The 26,206-nt window shown below is 37.7% G+C and overlaps 1 protein-coding gene and 1 long non-coding RNA gene across 19 annotated transcripts in view; one reads left to right on the forward strand and one right to left on the reverse strand.

The window, feature by feature from the left end:
• The window catches only part of Unc-115a (actin binding LIM protein Uncoordinated 115a), a 28,217-nt gene extending 22,196 nt beyond the window's left edge, over positions 1-6,021 (reverse strand). For 4 of the 17 annotated variants that reach the window (XR_012046985.1, XM_072895181.1, XM_072895180.1 and 1 more), the window contains exons 1-2: positions 1,143-1,304; positions 288-606 (exon numbers count right to left, since the gene is read on the reverse strand). Coding sequence is in view for 16 of the 17 variants with exons in the window: in XM_072895181.1 (XP_072751282.1) it covers positions 288-387 (100 nt within the window). In the remaining variant the exon portion in view is untranslated. Of the gene's footprint in view, positions 1-287; positions 607-1,014; positions 1,120-1,142; positions 1,314-5,841 lie in introns of those variants that run through there. The other 13 variants (XM_072895179.1, XM_072895173.1, XM_072895184.1 and 10 more) reach the window with 12 other exon arrangements.
• LOC140667357 (uncharacterized) overlaps positions 1-26,206 on the forward strand; it is a 39,444-nt gene that overhangs the window by 404 nt on the left and 12,834 nt on the right. For both annotated transcript variants that reach the window (XR_012046988.1, XR_012046987.1), the window contains exon 2: positions 7,695-7,894. This is a non-coding gene — a long non-coding RNA (uncharacterized lncRNA). The remainder of the gene's footprint in view (positions 1-7,694; positions 7,895-26,206) is intronic.

Here is a 26,206-nt window from a genome sequence, read left to right on the forward strand (position 1 = left end):
GGGGAACGAACACGAAATTGAAAGATAGCGATACTGTAGGAAAAGTTAACGTTTTGAATAGCTGATGATTCATTTAAATATCATTATAAAATCTGTATAAAATAATAGCAATTTTATCATCGAAAATCTATTGCAGCTCTAATCGCAATCTCGTCGCATTATCAACCATATAATTACAGACGGATGCAAGCCGAAGAGGTAAAGCAAAGGATCATTACGGCGGCCGTAGAACAAAAACTGCTTCGAGGAAACGATTCGTCGGTTTTTTGCGGCTTCCGTTTCCTTACCTTTTTTCAACTGTTTTTGCTTGTGCTCGTCGGCACCGTCTCTCTTGATTCCCGCTTTGCTTTCACTAGCTATGAGACTCTCGCTAGTCTTCGATTTCATTGTGCTTGCTGATTGCGTGTTGCGTAACTTCAGGGTCACAAGCCGCCCGGCCCGCACAACTCTTCTTCCTTTTTACTTTCCCCGCGCGATGATGTGCCAAGAGATACCGATAAGATAGCGTCAAGCGAAGAACTGATGGGCGCGATTTGCACCGATCAAAAATTTGATTCCGGATTCTCAAAGTCCGAGCGATTTGTCATAGAATCGTGTGATATTCAACTGAAATTTGTCAGCGAGAGAATCAATGACATAGCTTGATAAATCAGCTTAAAAAATTTTATTCAAAAAAATATAGAAGAAAAATCGATTTAGTTGCAACGAATCTAATAAATCGAGATTACATCACATATTTCGCGTTTTTTAACCAAATTTATTTTATTCGCAACACCCTGTACATGCTGTTGTAAAACAATAAGTAATAACGTCACCGGTAAAGATTAGCTAGAGATATCAATTTTGCTGAAGGCAATTAAGTTGTTTGCCAAGAGTGAAGTGCATCGATAATAGCGTGACTAATTTTTACGGAATGTAGGAACCTTGATTTTATCTAGTATACATTTTCACTCGACTATAAATAAATATATGTATACGTTTAGTATATATATATATATATATATATATATATACGTTTAGTGTACACGAAATTTTATACGTAGAAATTTTCTTTAGCCGATTAATCGCGATCATTCACTTTTTTTGATGAGTTAACCTGAATTTCGAAACAATTATGAATAATATGAAAAATTAACGCGAACCATCTGCGATATCACGAGCGATATGATCGCTGCGACTGCCGATCGACGACTGCCTGCGGAGGAGAATCGTGCGTCGAGTCCCGAGTCCCGCGAGATTGTCACTCGTACAGTCGGCGCAGATAACGTTTACTTTTCACGGTTGACTACGCCCTGTGAAAGCCTAATCTCAGATCGGCAGAAGTGACTTTACGCTTTGTATTTTGCCGCAATCGTTTCTTCTCATCCTTTTTCCTCAACTTTTAGTAATCTATTTGAATGTCCAATACATGTATTAGCAAAAGAGGTCGTCTAAAGTTGGAAAGTTTTATAATTAATAGAAAAAAATTAAAGTTTTAATTGATAGAATTATTTATGAATTCGCGCAGTAAAAATGCAGACGCGTAATAAATTTTTGACAATTTAAATTTTAAGATATCAATGATAAGTAGTTTCAAACTTTGCAAGGCTCTACAGATTTCTTTGAAGATATTTTTTACGTAGGCATAAATTATATTCTTAAGATGGTAATTTACAGTAATATTAATGATATTTATCAAATAGGATTGGAATATGAAGTGCAATTATTTAAGTGCTATATTTAAATGCAATTCATAAATAGAAAGTTGTTACATATATATATATATATATATATATATATATATATATATATATATAAGGCTTTATAATCCAGTTATGAACCGAGAAGATATCCGGCGTCTGTCATAATTTTATCATCATGTATGCGGTGTCCTAATTCCGTCAGTTTAAACTGGTTTTGCACAACAAGATTATATGATTAATACCGAATAAGAAATGTTATTGCATTACTCTTTTAATTTATAAAAAAAGTTTGTCTTTATAATAAACATTCTCATGATAAATTTCTTAATAATTTAATTCTATTTTGAAAAATATCGAAGTAAAACAAATTATTCTTATTCTCAAGTAGATCTTAATATAGAAATAAAATTAGTAATTACTAATAATGTTATGCTAGTGTTACTATTAAATTATTTTATGAATTTTTTTATGTCGAAAAAGGACAAGATAAGTATAATTAAAAAGTCAATAAACATTACTGCATTGTACAATTTTAAAATTGCATTACGTTCTCGAGACTAACAATAAGTCAAAAGACCCTCCGGCGCAGTCAATGCACGCTGCGCATCGTATGCACCAATAAGCGCCTGGAATATTGATCTAGGATATAGACAACTTTTGCTTACAGAGCCTTCTCAGCTTGATGATGTAATATTTCCTTCAAGAATTTATAATTAAATATTCAAAACTTATGCTTGTATTACTATTTTTACAAATGATTAATATTTTAAAATAATGCCATTTCTTTTTTTTCTTAAAAATATTTCAAGCATTTAATAACTTTCCAAAGGAGAATTATTAATTTCGAAATTATCATGAAATAGTTGTACAAAAAAATTCTCATTATAATTCTCTAAAAAATAATTATATATAATTCGCAGAAATTTGAGAAATTTGGTACAAGAATTATACGAGTTTCATGCTATTTCCGAAAGCAAACCATTTTCGTGCTCGACCTTTCGTCGACACCAATTAGGGACCTTCACCGCAGCAGGGGATTCCCCCTCAAGAAATGCAGCGTCCACCGTGTACAGGGAATAGATATCGATCAGCAGTGGGTTTGCAGTTTCAGCGAAACGCGTTAATAGCATTTTCCAGGATAGAAGCTGAAGAAGAAGGGGGGTACGCCCCCGCGCTCGTAAATGTGTCAACGTCCAAGGGAAACCGAGAAATGGATCAATACCGCGATACGTCAATCGTTGCTCCGAATTAACGCGCTTTGTCGTTAACTGATCTATTATGTAAACGTTTCTCGTCGTGCGTGAAATGGCCGCGTGTTATACCGCCTTGCGTATAAGGTCTTCGCGTTTACGTACGGTATGTGTGCATTGTAAGACCGACAGCCACGTAATACCGCAGATCGAGGTTACGACAGTGTCGTAACATGATCGATAAACAAATGTCGAAGACAAATATGTAATGACCAAATCCACGCGCTGCAATGTAAGTAACTACTCAAATGTAACATGTATTCCGAGGGAAATTGTTAATTATTCGAAAAATAAATTTATCCAAAATTACTTGGAAATTACTGTCTAGTTTTTAACTTTTAAATACGCGCAAATAATTGAATTAATTAATAAATAATACTATTAATATATAACAACGTGAAACCACATAGAAACAGCTTTTCTCTCGCATTTAATTTTTAATTTATATGTCTTTTTTTTTAATCGAAGAGAGAATGATAAAATTCCAGTATATTTCAATAAAATTGTCAAAACTTTTTTTTTTTAATTTTTTTAACGAAAGAAAGATGCTAGAAATTTTTTTTTATTGACCGGAGAATTGGCTATCACGCAATAATAATTTTAGGTTTATCTAATGCTCTGTAGTCATGTAATGCAATTATCATAAAGATAACTTTCCGTATAAAAGTTTTCTCTACAAACTAATTATCTCTCTGATCATATATTTATGTAGAAACTATGGAATTATTCTATATTATATGGGTCATGTAAGATAATTAACAATAGAGTGACATTTCGTTGTGTGAAGAGTACGCCTCGGCTGAATATGGATCCGGCACGCGCGTGCATCAGTCACACGAGTAGGAGATGAAATTGCAACGAGCGAATTATGGGACCACTGGCGTCTCGTTGGCGGAATCGCCGGCTCCTCCGACGTGGCACGTAGATAATCAACCTCGTAATTAGGATGGCAAATAATTCACATGATTGCAAGTAATCGGCGGATTCGCGATTCGTTCATGTGACAGAGTACATACGCTTCGCGACGCGTTACACGAATATTAAAAGTCGAAAAACTATCAAAATTACAATTAAACAATAAAGTAGAATGTTTAAGATACTGTTTTCTTTTATGAAAAAATCCTCTTTGTCTCACTTTTCTTAATAATTTATGGTTGGTTAAAAAAAAAAAAAAAAAAAAAGAGAATGTGTACTTGTACAGTGTATGTACCTCGATAATACCGATGTTGCAATGTTTTTCATTTTCATGGTAAGAAAAATAATCGATACTCTCGAAATATTAAAGCGGTAATAAATTGCAGTTCTCGAGCGCGAAAGCATCTAATATCATCAGCAATTCTATTCACAAGTACTTGCTCGTGCCGGCATTCACGACGAAACGTCAAAAGCGCGCCCGCAAGTTGCACTATCGCGACTTGCAGAATATGTGTCATATACGTTATTTATAGCACAAAATTGAACGATTAGACGTGAAACGATACAGATCTTGAATTGCAGAAAAACAAAGAACTAGGCTATAATGTTATATAATTTATAATTTATTTATGCAATAATATTATCTTATTATTATTATTCATAAATAGCTATCTTAATATTGTTTTTTGATTTGATTTTTATAAATATCTCTTACCTTATATATATATATATATATATATATAAGGTAAGAGATATTTATAAAAATTAGTATTATCTGGCATTTATTAAAAAAACAATATTAAGATAGCTATTTATGAATAATAATATATATATATATATATATATTATTACCATCGTGTGATTATAATATTAATATAAATGCTTATTATATTTTTTAATTATATATATTTTATTTAATTATTCCATTTATCTGTCTCATCCTCGACTCAATATACATATATCGTTTTAGTAAACATTTCTTATTAAAAGTGATTTGCGTTACATTTCTGATCTACATTGCTCTAAATAGCAATCTAAAATTAAATATGATTCTCCAGCATAGAGAAATAAAAATAGATATAATTAAAGGAAACAACCTATGTAAAACGTCTAACAAGACAGTTAATAATCGACAGTTAATAAAGCCAGATTTTTCATGAAAACCTGATCACATCGAGAATGCAATGCAAAAATAAACCAATAGAAAAAGGAAGAAGAAAAGGCTCGTTTTTCTCGCGCATAAGAAGATCAGAAGGGGACGAGCGAGGGACTCGTCCCTAAATAAAAAAAAAAAAAAAAAAAAAAAAAAAAAAAGAGAGAGAAAAGAGTAGGAAAGCAGTCATAGGATCGAACGATGCGAAATTCTTCGAACAAACGCGTCGCATAAAATGCGATATGCAAAACAAGAAAAGGAAAACGGAGGCAGAGAGAAAGAGCCACAGGAAGAGGGGAGGAGGGGGGAAAGGAAAGAGGCAAGGGGGATTCTCGCTCACGCATCTTACGTATACGCGAGGGAGGAAAGGGATGGAGGGAGGGAGGATAGGCGTTCGCCCTAGAAAACGTCAAACCGACGGATTCACCTATTTATAGACCACCGAGTGAGTTCGCGGTACGAGCCTTTCGGAAAACATTAGCCGCTCTCAGATGAGTGCGAGCTCGTGAAAATCAGACGGAAACTGCACGACACGACACAGGGGCGTACCCCCCTTCCTATGCACGCGAGTTGGAACGCGAACGGACGGACGAATATACGGACGGATGGATGGACGGACGGACGGACGGACGGACAGACAGACGGACGCCGCATTCCTTCCTACTTTCTCGTTCTCCTCTTGCGTCTCCTAGCCCTAAGTTACGAAGTCCGTCGACATGACACAAAAGACAGAAAAAGAGAGAGAGAGAGCGAGAAAGAAACGAAGGAAAAGAAAGAGGAAAGATAGAGTGAAAGAGACGAGGCGAGAGCGTTAGCCGGCGTTCGCTGATTTTGTACTCACCCATCTTCGGGAGTGGCACGAGCTGCGGCGAAACGGCGGCGGATCCTCGTCACCTGCAGATCACACGGTCATAGCACAGCACTGGACGGCGGTGGCGGGCGCGCGCGATGTACGTTTTCACTTAGAAAATCGCGGAAAACGCGAGCGACGTTCCTGACACGGTATGCGCGACGGCCGACATTGCGGTGTCGTGCGGAGCCGTACGCAGCGCGCGACCCGCGCATGCGCGCCGCACGTCGCAGCGCTGACGCGAGATTCGAATCGCCGAAAGATCGCTGTCGAATTCGCTGCTTCATTCTCGCGGTTTGTTTTCACGGACCCTCGAATCCACTGAAAAAGAAAAAGGTACGTTCTAGCCCGTATATCTTGTTAATTGAAAAAGGCTCGAGTTATAAACAACAAAGTTTTCTCATCAAGAAATAGCGTGACATTATGGAAAAATTGATTTAAATTCGATGGAGAATTAGGATGGAAGTGTGCTGTGATAGATATATGTATATATATATATATATATATATATATATATATATATATACACATATGTATATAACAGTTTTCGTTTACCTTATTGTTAGATAAATTTCTTAAAACATAAATTTCGTTGCTGTATTTCACAATTTATCTTAGGAGCCTCCTATCAAATAATTGGTGATAATCGACTTTCAATACCGAAGTGGCAATAAATACATGACGATGCCTATAAAACCGGAACACATAGATCGTAACAAGTATGTCCATCTAGCGCCACAAATTCGGACAAATACGTACGATGAATATTTATCATCTGATAAAAGCACACCACCTTCACCTTCGATAATTCAGTATTTTCACCAACTGACAGATATTAATAACACGTACGGGACAGAGATGGCGGTAGGAGTGCCGTTCCGTCTCGATCGACACCAGACGATGGTCCCCGTTCGTTCCTCAACACAGCAGCAGCAGCAGCCCGAGAGAGCGCGCGTTAATTGGTGAGACCAATTAATTCCGACAAGTTCGTCCGATGCGATTAGCGCGCGTACGTAGTGGTGGTGGTTTATGTAGCCTGACCATCGCCCCCTGCTCTGCCCGGCACCGCCGCCGATCTGCCCCCGGAAACCGAGGAGAGAACCTGTTCCGACACTCTGCTTTCTCACATTCTCGCTGCTTTCGCACGAAAGATATCGCATCGGCGCGACGTGCTTCTCTTCGGCGAGGACGCGTCGCGTCGCGTCGCGCCTCGCCTCGCCTCGCCTCGCCTCGCCTCGCCTCGCCTCGCCTCGTCGCTTGCGGACACAAATTACCGGAGCTACCGGAGCTACCGGAGCTACGTGCCCGCGGCGATCTTCGTTCTTTCTCGGAGACGCACGTGTACGCGGGACACGAACGGTGAATAATACGACGCGCGATTTGTTGATGCTGTTGTAATTGGACCCGCTGTACTCGATACATTTACGTCAATTTACGTACTGTCATTAATTTTCTTGTCTTCGAAGCGATTTATCGACGCGATCTAATTATCTTAATTATCAAGTATTTTACCTGTGCTACGAAACAACTGCTGTCAATAATTAAATGTAGCTGTTTTTTTATTAACAATCATGACTTTATTATACTATCTATTTAAAATGAATTAGCATATCTATAATTATAATGTAGCTAAAAATTTATTAAATTATATAAGGGGTTCGACGATTATAAAATATTCTCGTTAGATTATGAATTGATAATCTAAGCCCTTGTTAAGATTATGAAAATTGAGCAGAGTAATATTAATGCAATATACAAATTAGTTTGATATCGACTATCGATATACTATAAATGTATTCCATATGAAAGGTATTTACAATTATGTACAATTTTGCATATTCCAGGAACGAATAATCGAAGCGATGCAAGCGCTCGTCGGATAAAATTCGCTCGAACGATTTAATCGAGATCCAGCACGTCAGCACCGAGGTCGATACAGTTTGTTCGATGAATTCGCATTCGAAATCAGGCCTACGTGTACCGCACGTCCGGATGGTCTACCTATGAATCTAGAAGGTCAGGAGCGCGGAGCCGGAGAAGGAAGGTAAGCCGGCGGTTGATTTATCGGCCAATTAGTCCACCGTATCGGGTGCGCTTCTCTGGTGCGTCTCATCTTACAGACGATATCCCGACGAAGACCGGCGCACGGGTTAAGACGCCGCGCCGGGGAGATGAGAGCGTCAGGGACGCAACTGTGCGTTTTTCATTGAAATGTACAATTAAGCAAACTTTATGAACGATAAAAAAAATGATCGTGGTGATGAAGTTAAAAAAAGCGCAATCGTTATCCACATGAAAAAAAAAATAAAATTCTTATCTGTTTAGTCGTTTGCACAAAATAAATTGGCCCAAAAATTTACATTTTTATAATTTTTTAAATTTTGTTGAGATTATCGCCGCGGAATGATTTTATACATGTTTATTAATTTTTCTAAATAATCTTTTTCAGTGTTTTTCTTTTTTCCACAATTAATAAATTTGTGAAAAGTCAACAGTTTTCAAAAGAATAAACTCTTGCTTGCATAAAAATGTTATATTTTTTAATTAAAAACTAATCTCAAAATTAATTTTCTTGTCTCGTTAACTTTTATTGATCCATAATTATTTGACGCTATTATATGTTCCAAATTATATATTTCCAATATTTATATCTCCAATTATAAGTTAATTGTGTCTTGTATCGATTGAAATATGCATAAGTCATTTAGCATGATAGTCTTCGAGTTTTAATAGCATTGACGTTTAAAGATGAGAGAGGCTGAATTTACCGTTACAATGGTTGCAAATGTGGGAACGGCGGCGTTTATTTGACACGCGCGACGACGAGTGTCATTTTTTTTTTCTTTTGGAATCTTGCTTCGCGACGGCTTCATTAGGGCAAACCCGCTTCGATTTGCGGTTCACGGTTAATGATGCACGGGCATCCGCATCACACACACATACACAGGCTGTCGTTCGTATCTTAAGGTATCTCTACGTGGCGTTCGTCAGCGCGCACCGTTTAACGCTTTAACATCTTTACCCGAGGCTAAAATAGACGGCTCTCTGCTTAAGCGTTCTCAGAAAAATCCTCGTCGCTCGAGGAAATAAAATTAAAAGGCATCCACAGTTTCAGTAAGTGGTCCCAATACGTTGCGTCTTTGATGCGAAGATCGCAGAGGCGAGAAAAAAAGAAACGATACCTAAAACTTTCAAAAATGCCGTCGAGTGATATAAAATTTGCAAAATTACAGTACTGTCACTTTGCGAAAAAATGTTCCTTGATTTGCTGATGTCTTGCGCATGTTAGGAGAAACATTGCTATAAATTAAAATATAAAATATTAGAGATGTAGACATATTTGTATTTTATCATATTTTATCAAAATACTATATATATTATATATTCGAAAGAGATTAGTATTTCTTAATTAAATTTAGCGCATACTTTGAAAATTAATCATAAAATACGTTATCTAATTGCATATATCTTATTTAATAAGCTGATTGAAAATAGAAAGAAAGAAAGCAGTTGATCAATTGTTCACAATAATATGAATATTTATGAATATCAAATTAATAATTTTTTTTTTTTATTAGAATGCAACGCACTTGCTGAACATTCGAGGAGTCTTTTTTTACGATCCCCATTAATTAAACAGTTAATGAAATATTTGAATGCAAAGAATTAACATTGTAAGCCGCCGAGACAGCACAAGAGCCGATCGCAAATTCAAGTGTTGCCGTTGCGATGATACGCGCGTTAACTAATGCTCGAAACACGATACGACGGTTTTTTCACGTGCTAGTGACTTCGATTTTATTCTTCGTGACGGCAGGGCCCGAAAAGGGGCCCGTACGTGATGATTTGCCTCTGGCACCATTAGATCTGCCGGCTCGAATTTCAGTTATGCCGCAAACCGAACGTTTTAGCGGGTCCACACTGTTCCGTCCGTGAGAGGTCCCCAAACTTTACGCTCATTGTCGAAAAGCACGCGGACGGAGCGACAAATTAAACGTAATTAACACAGCACCGATTGTGTATTATATACGAAACATAATGTGTTCTCAGGTTAATGTGAAATTAAAATAATTACAAAACGATCTTTGACTGTGTCGAGATGGAAAAATATCTCATTACTATTAGATTATTCCAGACATAGAATTATATTCATACACATTACATAACATCAACATTGCAAAATTATTATTTTTCTATCGAGTATAGAGATTTTATCAAGCGTCATATTTTTGATCGCTGTATAAAAATGTTTACTATATCAAATATTTGAAATCGAAATATTCGCCCATCTTTATTCTTAAACATGAACAACGTGTTAATTGAAATATTATATATATAAATTATCAATATCATAAGCATCTTTGAAGTAATATTGATCGCATTCCTTCTGAAATAAAGAGTCGCGTTAAACATTATTTACTCGCTGAACCCTGGAATTTTATATTGAATCGACTACATAGTTTAACGGGTGACAAAGTATCGCGGTTCACTGCCACGTAACGCGCCAACGATAGAGCCAAGTGTTTTCTAAATTGTTTCCCCGCCGCGCCGGGTTTCTCGCGGTGCGAGCTAGCGCGGATAAGCGCGTGGCAAGAGAGGTTTACGATTTTACTTTATTGCCTCGGCGATGCATTGTCAAAATGTATTACAGTCGCGCCTGTATGGAGCGCGCGGTTTAATATCCTGTCTGCATTTAATCGCACCGGTATTAGAGTAGCGACTACGGGTGGTCCTATTAACCGCCGCGCAGCCACCGCCACCGGTGCGCCCAGGTTTACTTCACCTTTCGCGGATATATCCGGCCCGTATTTGTGCGTTATTAGTTCGCCGTTACGTCACTCACGCTTTTTCCGCCCTCCCCCTCCGAAAACGTTGATTAACGCGCACAATACCCGGGCCGGTAATTAGATGTCGATGCGAGCACGCCGAGCCGGGCCTCGGCTAATTGGACCCTTGGGTCCGCGGATCCCGGGATCTTCCTGCCTCCGCAAATTTCAGGGAACGGTTATATTAACGCCGATTAATGTGCTGTAACTGGTCTCCACTAGGATCAGCGGATACAACTACGGCGAGCTTGGACGAAATTAAAAGAGAGCTAAGAAAATTCGGATTATTATTTATAAATCGTATACGAATAGATAAGTAATCCTGAAATAAAGATTTATTAAAAAAATATTATATCACTCATATAATATTAGTTTGCAACTTTTTGTTTATCATGTACGCAGCTATGTGGCGTTTCTGTGGTTAAAAGTTCAAGACATTCCTTACTCGATATCTTTCCTTATTCGCTCGATTGACTTGAAGACAAGACCCCCCGTCGCGGACTTCGGATATTTCTGAGCGAATTTTACACGTGCGCGTTACACGCACTAGCCCGTCTCTCTTGACTCAACTATAATTTGCACGCCGTAAATGCGTACATACATTGCGCTCCAGTGGCACCGCATAGGACACGCGAATGATGAGAACTTAAACGTCGCAGATGTGCAACTCGTACACTATGTCTTGGTCATAAAACGCCGCCGGCAGTTAAATTTGTATTTCTAGAACGAGCTAACTTATCTTTGTAACGTCTGCGTCTGTTTATTCCTTCGTCGATGCACACATTGCGTTCCTAATCGTCTAAAAATTTCGTACAAAAGTCTCGAGAAAGAAATTTCTCTATTAAGTCATAATAAAATAACTTCGATAATCAATCAAAATTTTATACTACAACATTTCGTTCTTACTTCCTTGACTTTGTAATCAAAAGTCGTAGACCTGCACTTTCATGTTTCGTGGATCGCTATGATTTTATGTATACCTCGAATAGAAACGTTAACGAAATAATGACAGAATATACATATATCGTGATAAACTTACGTAGAGGTGAAACATTTTTAGATCTGGCGTCTCGCGTATTCATCATAGTAGGAGACTCGACAAGGGAATATCCTTTGCACTCTGATTCGTTGCATCGTTTAATTTAATTTGGTGTTATCTTGCAAAATGTAGATAGGGCGACATAGAGAGGGTGCGGGTGTAGAAAGCTCCTTTAACAGGCCATGATCGTGCGCCGGGGACATTTTCCCGCGCCGTTATTGTATCCGATAAGTCGGGAGATAATCGCGCAGGCTGTGAGCGTCGTGATGTCCCTCGACGCCAGCTCGACGTTCGATTCTTCTCCGGCCGTGTGCGCGACAAGATCGGCATTATTATCGCGATTTGATCGATGAGCGAGGGGTGTTCGTTAAAATGTCCCCTTGCTTTCCGGCGCTATTTCGCGCGTGGGCGTTATCCTTGTACTTGCAGTTTGCGCTGAGTAAATCGAGAAAATCAACTCTGATTTATGTGCGTTGGTCACACGTAAATTTTAAGTCAAAAACAATAGATAAAAAAGAATAAATAATAAAGGCACGAAAAGATATTATAATATTGCGAAAAGAAAATGTTACCAACACTTCTTTATCGACCTTATCCACATTTAAGCTAAAAAATTAGATATCATAATTACATTTATATAAGTAAGTATTATCCAATGATAATATCCATCTAAATTATCTCTTTGCATTATCAGTTTTGCAAATCATTCGAAAAAATTTTCGACAAGGTAGGAAAAAAAAAGCTGCCAAACGGTGCCTTGTTGATATCGGCCATGTTGCACAATCCCCCATGTCCACCTTCGATGCCTGTTCTCGGCCGAGGACACTCATTCGCCAGGACTAAACCTGGTACCGGACTCAACCAGGACTACTGCATATGTATTATGCGCGATTGTGTTCCAAGAAACTTCTGTCCGACATAGCGAGAGCGAGAACTCTGTTTGTCCTCCTTCTTCGGATCTTACCGTCTTTCTTCCGCTGTCTTACTACTCCGGTCGCGCTCCGGTTCTCCCTCTTCCTCTTCAAGGAACTCTACCAGAGTCACTTTGCACCTGGTCTCTGTTTCTCGAGTCGTTGGCAGCTACTCGCGACGCTTCGAGCGAATTCGAAACGATACCGTCTCCCCCTCTCTTTCACTCCCTTTCTTCAGCTCTATCTTGTCCAGACCTCCCCCTTTCTACTCGCTCGATACCTACCCCCTTCAAGGAAGGAAAAGAATGGTTGAGATACTGCGTGTCGATCATCCATCTAGCTTGACAATCGCATTGCTGTTCTTCGATCCGCGAGCGAAAAAATTTGCATGGAAATTCTCATACAACGAATTATAATAATTCTAGTTCCCTTTTTGGATATTTATCCGTTTTAAATAACAGATTTGAAAGCAATTGAAGAATAAACGATATTCTTTAATAAAATGAAAAAATTAATAGAATTTCTAAAATAATGTTTTTAAAAAATCAAAATTAGCGCGATTATTTATTATAATCTACAGATTTTAATAATCTCTATAATTTCTTTCAAAGAAATGTATAATAAATAAATAAATTAGAATACTCTAGAATTAGAAATCAAATTCATTAAATATAATAAATGTACAAGTTATTTGACGAGAATATTTTGTTTGTCGTAGAAGCAATATCGAATATTTTTTGCTAATTGAAACCAATCATAAGCTGTTTATTTTTCAATCCGCATATGACCATGAAGCTGAAATGAATAAATAAGTGAAATTGTCTCCGTTCCGAATTGTATATAAATTATTATAATACTTCAACGTCATCCTTCCCACGATTAGCGCGCATAAGCATAAATATCAATGCCTGCCCCGAAGTTCAAGCATTGACCTTCGGCCCACGGTTAAATGATTGTATTCCAATTATTTTCATTATGTCTAGAATCTAATTGATTCAGTAATCATGCGACAATCGCCGGAAATACGTTCGATTGTTCGCATTGCATGGCATATCATGATCAGCCTAAAAGAAACCATCACATATCGAATCGGTATTAACTAACTGGCTAATCTAGAACTAATCTAGAAAAATTATTGATCGCTTAGAGTCATCATTAATACCATTCCACGTACTTGAACTCGGCAGGATATAAAAGATTACTTGGGGAATATGATTGCGTTACATGAAGGTGATATAAGAAGTAATATAGATTGTATCAGAATCATATACGGCATCTTAATAATTAAATATTTTGGCAACATTAAACTCTAATTATGAAATATGATACAGATTTCACACAGACAAAATTTCTTGAATTTTGATAAACATTTTGATATATCCATCATATATATAATCGTAGCATAATTTCCTAAAACTCTTAACTTTCAAAGTTAATTCTGTCATTAGATATCATGTATGTAGAAAAATGTAATTGAGAAAGGATATACATACAACATATAAAAAAAATCAATAAGCAATCAAATCAATAGCAAGTTCTGAAAGAATACTTTTATAATAAGTGATTTTTTTTATTTACTTTTTGTTGAGTACTCTATAAAAAAAAAATTCATGAAATCTGGCTGAAATTGGTGACAGAGTTTCACGTCTGAAAGACTCGACATAAATTTTCTACACCACATCCTCCATATGAAAAGCAAAATCGATCCTCTTCAAATCGAGGGCAAAGCGACGGCGAAATATTGAATGAACTATCCCGGAGTCCCATGAAATCCTGGACAAAGCGATACCGACATCTTCATCCTGGAATGATTTTCCAGAACCTTTCACGCGATCGCGTTGCACTCGTCTCCCACTTACAATGGCGGTTCTCGAGCTACTTCATTGTCGTGGCTTACATTAATGAACTCTTTATCGAAAGTGACTCCGATGAAATTCATTCAATCCTTGAAACCAGGAGTACGTATTTTCGCATGACGCAGCGGATTTAGACTTTTCACGAAAGAGTACTTCGCCACTCGAAGATCAGATTCTTTGAGGCTCGTGTAATGGTCGGCAAAATGGATTTTTGCATCAATGATTTCGTGTATAATAATACTATTTGGCAATAATCGCATTTGTAAGTCTACAGTAATTTGTCAGGATTTTCCAAGGATTTTAGGATAAAACATCATATAATCACACACAGATATATAAAATTCGAAACGATGCCATGAAAAAATTGTGAATGTACTAGAAATCTTTTTTCATAATATCATATTAATTCTATGATGGTACGATATTATTTCAAGTAACATACATACTTAAAAATTTAATTCTCAAAAATGATTTTAAAGTATTATTATATCTTATATTAAATATGAAGATATAAAGTATAGATTTTTCATTCTGATATGACAATTTCCTAATTTCAAACTTCAAGTACGTCAGTATATAAGATATTGAAGAGATTGAATATAATTGTATAATTGTATAATTCTGACGTAAAATTGTATTCTATGTAAATTATTTAAACGTATGATTTAATTGATTTAAAAAATGACATTAATAGTAAATATAATAATAAATAAAAAATGTGACCAACCAACTTCGGCTCTTCTATGGGGAATTTCAGGGACTGAGACACGTCGGCAGTGTGAGGGTGTAAGACGCACAGGTTTCGAATTCTCAACAAAACTCGAATAAGTTACAGCTGAGTGAGCAGGACGTGGTGGCCGCGCGCGCACGCTCGGCCGTCTATAAACCTCCGACATAATGCGCCCCGAACGAGATTATTTCGCAATTTATCACCGAGGTCGCTGAATGCGCGGGGTGGTCTATTAGGTATCGGCGGGGGTGGCTGGCAAGATGGCGGCCAGTGTCGGCGAACAATTGTATCCCGGGCCCGATGACAAATGAAGCGGCAGCCGTCTGCGCCTATGACTTACGGCGCGGTTTCTTTGTCGACGTTTCGGCAATATCACGAATCCTCCTCCTCAGGTGTTTTATTCGGTAGAAAAGTCTGCGTGAGCACAACCCCCTCCGTTTCTCGTCTCCGTCTTCTTCTTCTGGATACCGTTGCTCGCTGGACTGAATTTGCGATTGCTATCGAGATATTTGACCGCGATTATAAAAAATGGAGAGATTTTGTTCTAGGTTTATCAAATTATCCTCCAGTTATCAATTCTATGATGAATTTAAAACCAATTTTATTCCCTCCATCCGGTAACAAAAATGTGATTTATTATTGTATAATAATAAAATTTTAAATAAATGAGGCCATAATTAAAAAATTATTTCTCCTAAATTTTACATTAAGGTTTCACAGTAAATTTTATTAATAATAATGATTCATTGTATCTTTTATTCTATTGCTATTTTTTCATTGTTCAATAATTTTTCAATAATGTTAATTTTACTGGCTAATTATTTTTCTTTCTCTCTTATCTGTCAAATATTATTATTCCATGGCATTACATTTTCATTGTGATCTTCCCTTTTTATCCATTTAAATAATTATATTAAATAACTGCACAATATATATGTATAAGTAATATACATGAGATAATGATCTCATTTGCACACTGACATCATACGTAATGAGTATGAATGCCATTAACATCGTCAAATAGTCATTAATTTTATAAATCACGAAGCGCAACTTGGGTCATACATACATACAATTATTTTAATCAGTTAACGAATTTTAATATCAGTTAACGAATTGACGTCATTGCAGGACATTTACAATCATTTGATGCACGCGTTGTGTCGGGTGATAAGTATATTGATTTGCAGAAAATGCAGAAATTATCTAATGAAGTTATCGCACTCGTCTATCTATTGTACTGTTGTCAAAGTGTCTCTCGAATAGTTTGGGGTAAAAATATGAGTAACAGCCTTGATAATAGTCTCGTATAAAGGTCTTTACAGTTATAGGATCGTAACTTTCAAGCGGCTCGGTTCGTGCAACGGAGTCGTAAAAAGCTTATTATCTAAGGAGTTCGCTTGGCGTCCGGTTCGATAAATCTAATATAATTATTTCGCTCGCGTCGCGTTTTATTATCAGATCAGGCTAATTCTTTCTCTGATATTACACAGTATTAGAATTTTTTATTCTCTCTCTCTCTCTGTCTCTCTCTCTGTAGGTTAAGATAAAAGAAAAATTTTGACTATATTGATTATGTTAATATTGTCATCAATCTAATTATTGGTTTACATATATAGAAAAAAATTTACCATATAAATTATTAAAATCAATAATTTATACTATCGAAAGAAATAATAATAATAATAATAATAATATTATTATAAAATAAATTTTGCATCGTTTTTAAACGTAAAATATTTTTATTATTGAGATATACATATATGTAAAAGTAATATATGAGACGATAATGAAAATTACTTACTTGAAATAAAATATCATTCATCTTCTTTTTATTATTTAACAGTAGAATACTACAGAATAGATACAATTTCCTTACATTACGACAAATCACATCCTTCGACAATTTATTTGCAAGAAAAATTCTTAAGGAATTAACGAGATCTCGCCATAATGTCTCGCGTATGTTTATTAATTCCATCGGGCGAAAAAAATCCATTAGCATTGGACGAAAAAATGCAATCCCGATGCAATCTCCGTTATGGAATGCAAAAAAAAAAAGAGAAAAAAAAAACGAAATACCCGAGGACGAAGGGTAGGCAGGACACGCCCGCAGGAGCGTTCGCCGGACGCGTCACGGCGATATCCGCCTCCGCGAGCGAGGGAATAAACGAAACGCGTTTTGCGGAGGAGAGACGTAGAACACGGAGTACGGGGGGATGGCCTCGCGTACAGATCCCGCACGAAAATAGCACAATAGCTCATCTCCCGCCCGTTGATACGGAGCACAGTCGCGGTGCTCTGACTTATCGAGTCAGGCATATTTAATTTCCGCTCTCACAGCGACGACGCCACACGCTCGCGCACGACGTATAACGCGAACACACCGATTCTCAGTTACGCGCGTCACCCTATATAGGCGCGCGCCCGCCCTTATCTACCCTTTTCCAATAAGACTTCCTACTGCGGAATTACCCCTTTGCCAACGCGACACAATATTCGGCTTTCTATGGCGCATTATGCGCCGTCTTTCCCATTCGGTCACTTTATCACCGACCGACGTTACTTTCCTCTCTCTCTCTCTCTCTCTCTCTCTCTCTCTCTGTCTGTCTCTTTCTCTCTTTATGATGGTCGCGGCGCCGTCGCCAATAAAACCGTCGACGAAGTTGGCCGCCCGATTTCCGGTAAAGCCGTCGATGGCGGACTCTTTGTTGCTCGCGAATAAATTTTTTTTCAATCACTATTTGTTTTCCTTCTCCTTTTTTAGCCGTGTTTTTTTTTTACAGCGAAAGCTGTCGAGTTTTACTGAGTGTATGACTGTTCCCGGTTGAATAAAACCGATCGAAAAATACGATCCGAGCGTGTACCTCATTTCCGCCAGTCGTCGCGAATTTTTCTCATTAACTCGCGATCATTTAAATGTCGCGACGTATGTATGTACATTTTTCTTTTTTTTTTTTTACTCTTCTATTTTTTATTTTTCAGCGCGACCGTCGCTATAAAAATACGCGTGGCGAGTCGCTCGTGCGTGTGATCGGCCACGTGTAGCCGGGGCTCTTTGTCCAATAAACGATATCACTTTGTTCCGCTTCGTCGTGAAATCGATTCTCATTTTCAAAAGCCTCGTAAGCGAAACGTGCCCGTCGCTTCTAACACTTCACAATCGATTCCTGTGCTTTTCTCGTCGTCGGTAACGACGCAGCGTCTGGCTGATGTTTCCGTGAAGTTTATGAATTTTATTATTCTGTCATTTTATACCTTGACAGAGAATCCGATATTAATGCTACTCTCCTACGAGTCCTATGGAATTTATTATTTTATCGCTTCACATTTTAATACAGAAAGACGTTACAGATTATTGAAATACTGATTAGAAAAGTATTATTTATAAAAATATTTATTTTCCCAATAAAGATGTGTCACACAACTATGATTTATTTCGAAAGTATCGATATTTAAAAAAAAATTTCACTTTACGATTCAACTTATCTCAATGCACCCCATAAGCACCGTCGATCCGTATCGTCTAAGTAAACGATAATATCGTCTCAGATAGCTATGAGGAATATCGCTTGGTGGCAATTCATCTCATAGTGGGAACGAGTACAATGGAGCGGCACGATTTTTCCACGAAAAGCGCGATATCTGCAACGCGAATGTAAGTCTGCGTGGCACCCTCTTTCTCGCAGCGGATCCCACCACCGATACGTCATACTTAATCACCGGTCATAAGTCCTCGGGGAAAAAAGAGAAGGGGAGAGGAAGCTCAGAAGCGCCGCGCCCTCTCATGCTACCAGAGATTTCCCCTGGTAAACCACGGTAAACCATACATAATAGACAAACAGAGAGCGTATGGGGTCCGTCATCGTGGCGCTTGACTTTCGGTACGTAATACAGCGTCAGGAGGGTGCATAAATCGTCGGAAAAGATTCGTCCGAGGGTGGCCCGTGCAATGTCGTAAAAATAACCGACCAAGATCGGACAATATTTTCGCCAGAGGGTGCCCTCTCTAAGGATCTTGTCCGCGGATCTTCGGCTGGGCGAGATTCAATTTAGGAGTGCGCGACATTAAACGCTTATTTATATTGCCGGATAGTTTTCGCCTCCTCCATGATACGTGCGCAAAATATCTCGGGCTGAAATATTTCAGGATCATTATCCTGTATGAGGAAACATTTAATTGAATAATGCTTGATTCGATAGCAAATTTTTCTACTGGATGAATAAAAGACAAACAATATGTAATTAAACTTTGTTGATTTTTCAATTTTTTTAATATTTAGAAATTTTCTATAATTTGTTTCTAGAACGAGAATGCGATTATAAATAATTTAGAAATATGTTAAATTATATTTTTAATTACATTTTAAAGGATAAATCATCGTTAATTACAAACGAAATGATTCTTGAAAAGATTTGTATGCTAATGTTATTTATATCATAGACATATGTATAGAAGAAATTTATTATGAGCATGGTATTAATTTCTTTTTAATTTCTGTGCAAAATTTGAACTTCTATATACTTATATAAGAGAAACACATATTGAAAAGCCAATACTGATCACGGCGACACCGACATGACGTAGTCGCGGCAGTTGTTTTCTCGGAGATGTCTCGCGTTCTCGTTCTATTGTGCGACGATTTCTGAAACAGATCCTTTTTCCTTTGTCTCCGCTTCGCCGTCGGTATGAGAGATCCTTTCTCACCGTAGAACAAGTTAGTAATTAATTTTTGCGAATTACTCGGCAGTCGACGTGCTGCCACCGGTATACGTGCAACTGGAGCAATATCTTTCCTTGTCTCTCGCAACTAGTAATGGCTTTAAAGTTAATTTATATTGTTCAAGTAGAGCTAGAATTGAAATAGTGAAATAGTTAACTTCCTTCAAAAGTTAATATTGCAAAATTTGATGTGTTCAAAATTCATTATTATTGAATAATGATTATGAAAGTAATTTAATTACAGACAAAAATATTAATAGCTTATAGTGCGTGATAAAACATTGGAATACAGTTACGATACGAAGCATTATCGATTATTAATGATTATGATGTTAATCAGAAACGATCGATGGCGAATAACAGAGGCGAAAAGAATATCGTTGGTAATTAATCATTTTCTGTTTTCAAACTACCTAAAAAATTGATTTATCTGTGCACTGAGATGATATCCAGATGATTGAATTATTACAATTAATCATTATAATTCCGAAGCTCTAGATTTTTAAACCTATTAAAACAATTACTAACACAAACATATTTATTTATTTATTGAACATTTTTTTTTATTCTTTATAATTTTATATATATTATTATTATTCTCTATAATTTTATCTATAAAAAAACAAATCCACAGTCATCCCTAAAAGCTCATATATGATTAGTATTTATTTGTATGTCGATTCTTTATTTTTACTGATTCATCTAATATTAGTTCATTTTTATTATTACTGTTTTATAATGCATATATATTTCGTTTTAATATATTTATTTGAAAATGTATATAAAGAAGATGCATTTACGAGTGGGACGAATAAAAATTAAATTAAACTTATATATTTTCTCGACTGAAACCCTGATTCGTACCGTTTGCTCGTTCGCAGCCATCACGCCGCCAGTGAACGGTGGTTCGGCACCCCCTTACCCTCCGTTTCAGCACAACTCAATTTCTCGTTTCATTCTCCAGGCACGGTCCTATCTCGTTCGCCCGCCTGAGTTCCCCCGACGGCCGCGTATAATACGCCACCTACCCAGTTATAATAATGGCACGGAGGGGTTGGCACCGCCACCGCCACCGCCACCGCCGCCGCTGCCGCCGGCTCGCGAATGCCAGAGCACTGGTATTGGTTGATATTTCCAACAGTTATGTAATTTCCTGGGTATTGTTGGGAGCTCCCGAGAGCTGCTACTATACCTACCTACCTACCACTCCTATCGTCCGCGAATGCGGATACGAGAAGGGAGGATGGTGGAGACCATCCACTACTATGCAACGTGCTGCAATACGTACTCTTCTCGCGCTTGTATTACTCTCTTTCTACTGGAATTCTTCGGCCGCGAATTTCGGGTTATCGTTTCGAAGAGACGTACCGAGGTGGACTTAAAAGATACAATATTATATATCTGTATCTAACGTGTTAAGCTCGAATGGATTCGTTCAAGCTGTTGGACCTAAACTGGAAAATGTAACGATTATCGAAAATGATAAAATCGAGTTATTGTAAAATCATGATAAATCGATAAGTTATTAATTTTATATCGCATGTTAAATTATATCGTGCGCGTTTTTCACACCGGAATATCTTTTTTAATTGTTTTATTTTTTTATATAAAATTATTATACAAGCATTGTACAAAAATTCTCACTATAAAAAGTAAAATGTCAAACGTAATCTTTCTCCTTGGATTATACGTAAGCATAGAGTTTTATTAATATAAATATTCAAATATTTCTTTCCATAATCATGGGTATCGTGAAAAAAGCAACTATGCTACACATATTGCGCTATAAATAACCTAATAAAAAATGATACTATATAAATGCACATTCTAGGGTTGAAATGTGTGCTAGATACGAAAATGCAAAAAGTATTCGCGCGAGACGCCAGGCGAAATCGCGCGATAGTGTATCTCGTGCTTTGCCGTTTCTACGGGTAGCTACGGCAGAATCTGACGACTTCTTGGCGGTAGCACTTATATACGATAAGGCCGTTATCGAGAGGAGCGTCGTGATGCTCCTACTCGGTAATTTCCTGCGTTTTATGGGCTGCTTAAGGAGCATTCGCGCACAACCCGACGTGCTATATCGAATTTGTGAGAATTAGGACGGCAACCGCAATTTCTACCTCTCGCCGTAATAATACACAAAGGAACGACACGGATATCGATCGCGCATTTAGCCCTTCACGCCAATATGTAGAACATTGATGAACGGTTTATCAAGTTGATCCAGCATAATCATTTACGTCATTAATAATAACAAGCATGATTGACACTTAAAATATTCAACTAGAAGAGATCCGTACCTTTTCGTATTTTCTTTCGCGTATATAAATTAAAAAAAAAAAAAAATAGATGAAATTAAAAATTTAAAAACCAGAGTCGCTATTATTTTTTTTTTAGTCGGACAGCTATTTTTTTCTCTCTCTCGTCGCGTCGTCCCTTCTCAGTTTTCTCGGTTAAAGGCGCGCAAACATCGGCTCTCCTGTTCTACTGGCTGCCGCCGCATTAATTCGCCGTGGTAATTAAACTGCCGCGTTATTGCCGGCAGCTCGATGAAACGTGCTCGGACTGCAACACAATCCGCGGATTTTCTCGCGTATTGGCGTGGAGCTGGCTTTGGCCGTGTCGGAAAAGGCCGCGTTGCGGAAAATGTACGTGTAACCGTGCCGTCTAAGGTACCACCACTACCATCATCGTCTAACCAACACCGTCACTTATCGGCAAAAGCGGTGGACTTCTGTGAATGCGGCAATGGCGCGGCGACGCGTAGTTTAATTAACAATGAGCACGTCGCCGCGACGTCAGGCTGAATCGCGGACAATGAGAAGTTGTCAGCGGCGCGAGGCTAATGCGTGGGTTGAGGAGAGAGAGAGAGAGAGAGAGAGAAGGAGAGAGAAGGGAGGGATGGCGTTGAACGCGGTTACACGCCGCCGATAATGGTCGGGAAATGTTTTGTGCATCCAGCCTGCCGGTTTTCGGAAATTAGAAAGCAGCGATATATTTACGGCGACGCGCCAGTAATGGCAATGGGAAGAAATCGATCTCTCTCTCCTTCTCGGAGAAATAATACTACAGAACAGATTATCCCTTTGAATTAACTTGGGAAGAGTTTTATAAGCCTGCTTCTGCTAATCTAACAACTAATAAAAACATATATATATAGTTATATTATTTCATCGTTAGATATTTGCAATAGATGATCGTACTCTTGTCATTATTTTCTTTTTTTAAATAGTATTTATTAAAAAAACAATACAAATTTTAAAATTAAAAAAGTTATAAGAGATAAAGAATTTGTGTAATAAAATCTATAAATCATAAAATATATCTTACAAATTGATCGACAAAATAGAGGAAATATTGTCAGATCTCTAAATGTATATTCTTGAGAAATTAATAATATATATAAAAGTTCATTGCTTTACGTTAGATATAGCAACTTGCGATCAATCATGAGAGTATATAAAAATTTAATTCGATTTAAAGTATTTCGATTATATAAAATAATACTGGAATTTTGAGACCTTTTAAACTATATAAATAAATGTAATTTTGTTGCAGAACAATTTCAATACTAAAACTTAGGTCGTGTTCGAGACAGTCGAAGATTCGACTTCTGTTTTGCTGCAAGGAGTTTTCGCTCGCCATGCGGCTCTTTACACGCCGGTGACATCGATGTCTCGAATCCGACTCGTTGGTTAATATTGACTAGCAGCGGTTACGCCTGCGCCAAAGTGGCTGTTTGCCCTGAACAACCCTCCCATTTTAACTCACACCCGCCGCAACCTCCGCCGCGCCAATGTTGTAGTCGTTGCTAAGCCCTCCGCTCCCGGCTTTATGAGCAGCTAATGTAATAATTGTGCGGCACGTATTGCATTTAATGAAAAAAAAAAAAAAGAAAAATAGATATTGCAATGCGGTTTCAGATATGAGCGTACGCTGGCTTACGCTACATAACACCTCTCTATTCCCGCTTCCGTCAAATTAAATCTTGTTCAACTTCTATAAGACGCTTCTATATTTTTGAGACTCTTCTGTCATGTAGCTTATTATTTAGCATTTCTTATCACAGTTGTGAAAAAATTTTAATTTATTTGCTGTAATATTATATATTATCGTTTGTCCTTCCATGTATTTCTATTTAAATTTGTTTATTAAGTGAGATACTTTTATATATAGGAATTTTAATTTTTTTTTTTTTTTTTACCTATCATGTAAGATTTTCACAGTTTGAACTACGAAAGATTTAAATGGGTAAACAAGATTCAATTAAAATTTGCAGCTAATTGAGCCGTAAGTTTGTCGATTTCAGTGAGTCATAAATGATAATGTCTTCGACGTCGCAATTATGCGACAATGTGTCAGTATGTCGACGTGGCATTACGTTTAAACAATTCGGTTATCTCGGCGAGTTGCAAGCTCGACCAAGTCATACCGGATCTCGAGAAAGTTCAGCAATACGAGCTAACGTTGATAACTGCACTGCAAGCGGAGATGTGCATCGTCGAAGTGACATGTTTGTCTCTATTAACAATTACCACGAGCCGATTGGACATGAAATATTTATTTTGCATTAATCAATTAATTAATTTTTTCTGCATATATTATAGTTCAAATAAAGTTTGAGAAAAAATACAGAAAAGGAAAATAATATAAGTATATTTAATTTGCTAAGGATTATCGATGAAACCTATATTCTCTCACTTCTGTTCAGCATTTAATGTTAATTATAAGTGCAAAAATTTGATATTAAATTCGGTGACAATGCGGAGATATTTCAATGCATGAAAATTAATTTATCTTTTTTCAATATTTATATTTCGTCATTTAGAAAGCACAACTTTTATTCTCACAGCTGTTATCAAATCATGATAATTCGCGATTGCCGAAACTGTTATACAAGGCGCTTGGGCACTAATAAAAAGTCAATAAATTCTCATCGAAATTTCTCCCTTAATCGTCGTATCGATTCGCCACCCGTGGTCTACGAGGTGCCACGAGATCTACGAGTCGCCCTCTTCCTCGGCCGGGAGTATTCGCATTCAACTGTCGTCCTTTCGTAATAATTGCTACCGATTCCCGACCGCCATGCTGCATTTCCAGGTTTTTACCTCGACGAGTCCCCCCTCTTTTACCAGTCGTCTCCCCCTCTCGACTCTTCCAGTCTTCCATGCCTTTCTCACTCTCCCTTCTCTGAACCTCTCTCTCTCTCTCTCTCTCTCTCTCTCTTTCTCTCTCTCTCTCTCTTTCTTCTCTCTGCCTACCCTCCCAGCCTACCCTCCCTCCCACTCACCCTCTATCTTTGTCTGACCTTTTTAGACCCGACAAAGCTTCGCTCACGATTGCCCGTCCTCGTCTGCTTTTCCTCGTCGGGACGAGCACACAGACTCTCTCGCAGGCACGTATTTACAAGTACACCACGAATGTTCCCCTCGTTGCCTTTATTGCGGTCCTCCTCCAGTCTGAGGATTTCTTCGTCCTTTACGCAGTCCTCTTGCAGACACCACAGACGTCTCACCGATATGCGCCTCTTTGTGTACATGTCTCCTGTTTCTAGATACAAACGAAATAAGAAAGAGAAGGAGAGAGACTCGCACGTTCACGTGTTCACGGACACACGTCCGAAATCGCCGAGATGGAAGAGTCTGCTTTCCTTGTCCCACTCGCAAGTACGGATAACATGGCCGCCCCAGTGGTGCAATTAGAGCAAGCCTGCGCGCGTGCACGCCGGCTACAATATCATTAAGATAGGACTTGCCCCTCTCATCTTGTCGGATGAGCCTCGATCGTTTCTTTTTGGCTTCCCGCCCCCTCTCTCACTTTCGCCCTCGGGGCTCATCTTCTTCGACCATTTTATGGCGTTAATCACCATCGGTGAGAAGGGGTGGAAGAAAAGCGGGAGAGGGCGACCACGACAACAAGAGTGAGTGCATAGTGAAAAGGAATCATGTTGAAGATAATTATTTAATTATTTAATCATACACGAACGATTTTCCCCGAATAATTTCATGCTGCGCATAATGAGCCTCGGATGCATATCTATATATTTAATCTAATTGAATGCAATTCATAATATGTATAAATATAAATCATTACAAAAAAATAAATCGTATGTATATATATATATATAGAGTGTATAATTGTTTTAACTAATAATACCGATTTATTTTTTCGTAATGAATTTTGTACTTTCTATATTACAAATAATTCGATTAGATGCCGACACCGTGTTTCGTTAACAAGTTAACCATTATTTATCAAGATTTGATCT

This window comes from Anoplolepis gracilipes, chromosome 6 (assembly GCF_047496725.1).
Source record: "Anoplolepis gracilipes chromosome 6, ASM4749672v1, whole genome shotgun sequence".
NCBI lineage: Eukaryota > Metazoa > Arthropoda > Insecta > Hymenoptera > Formicidae > Anoplolepis > Anoplolepis gracilipes.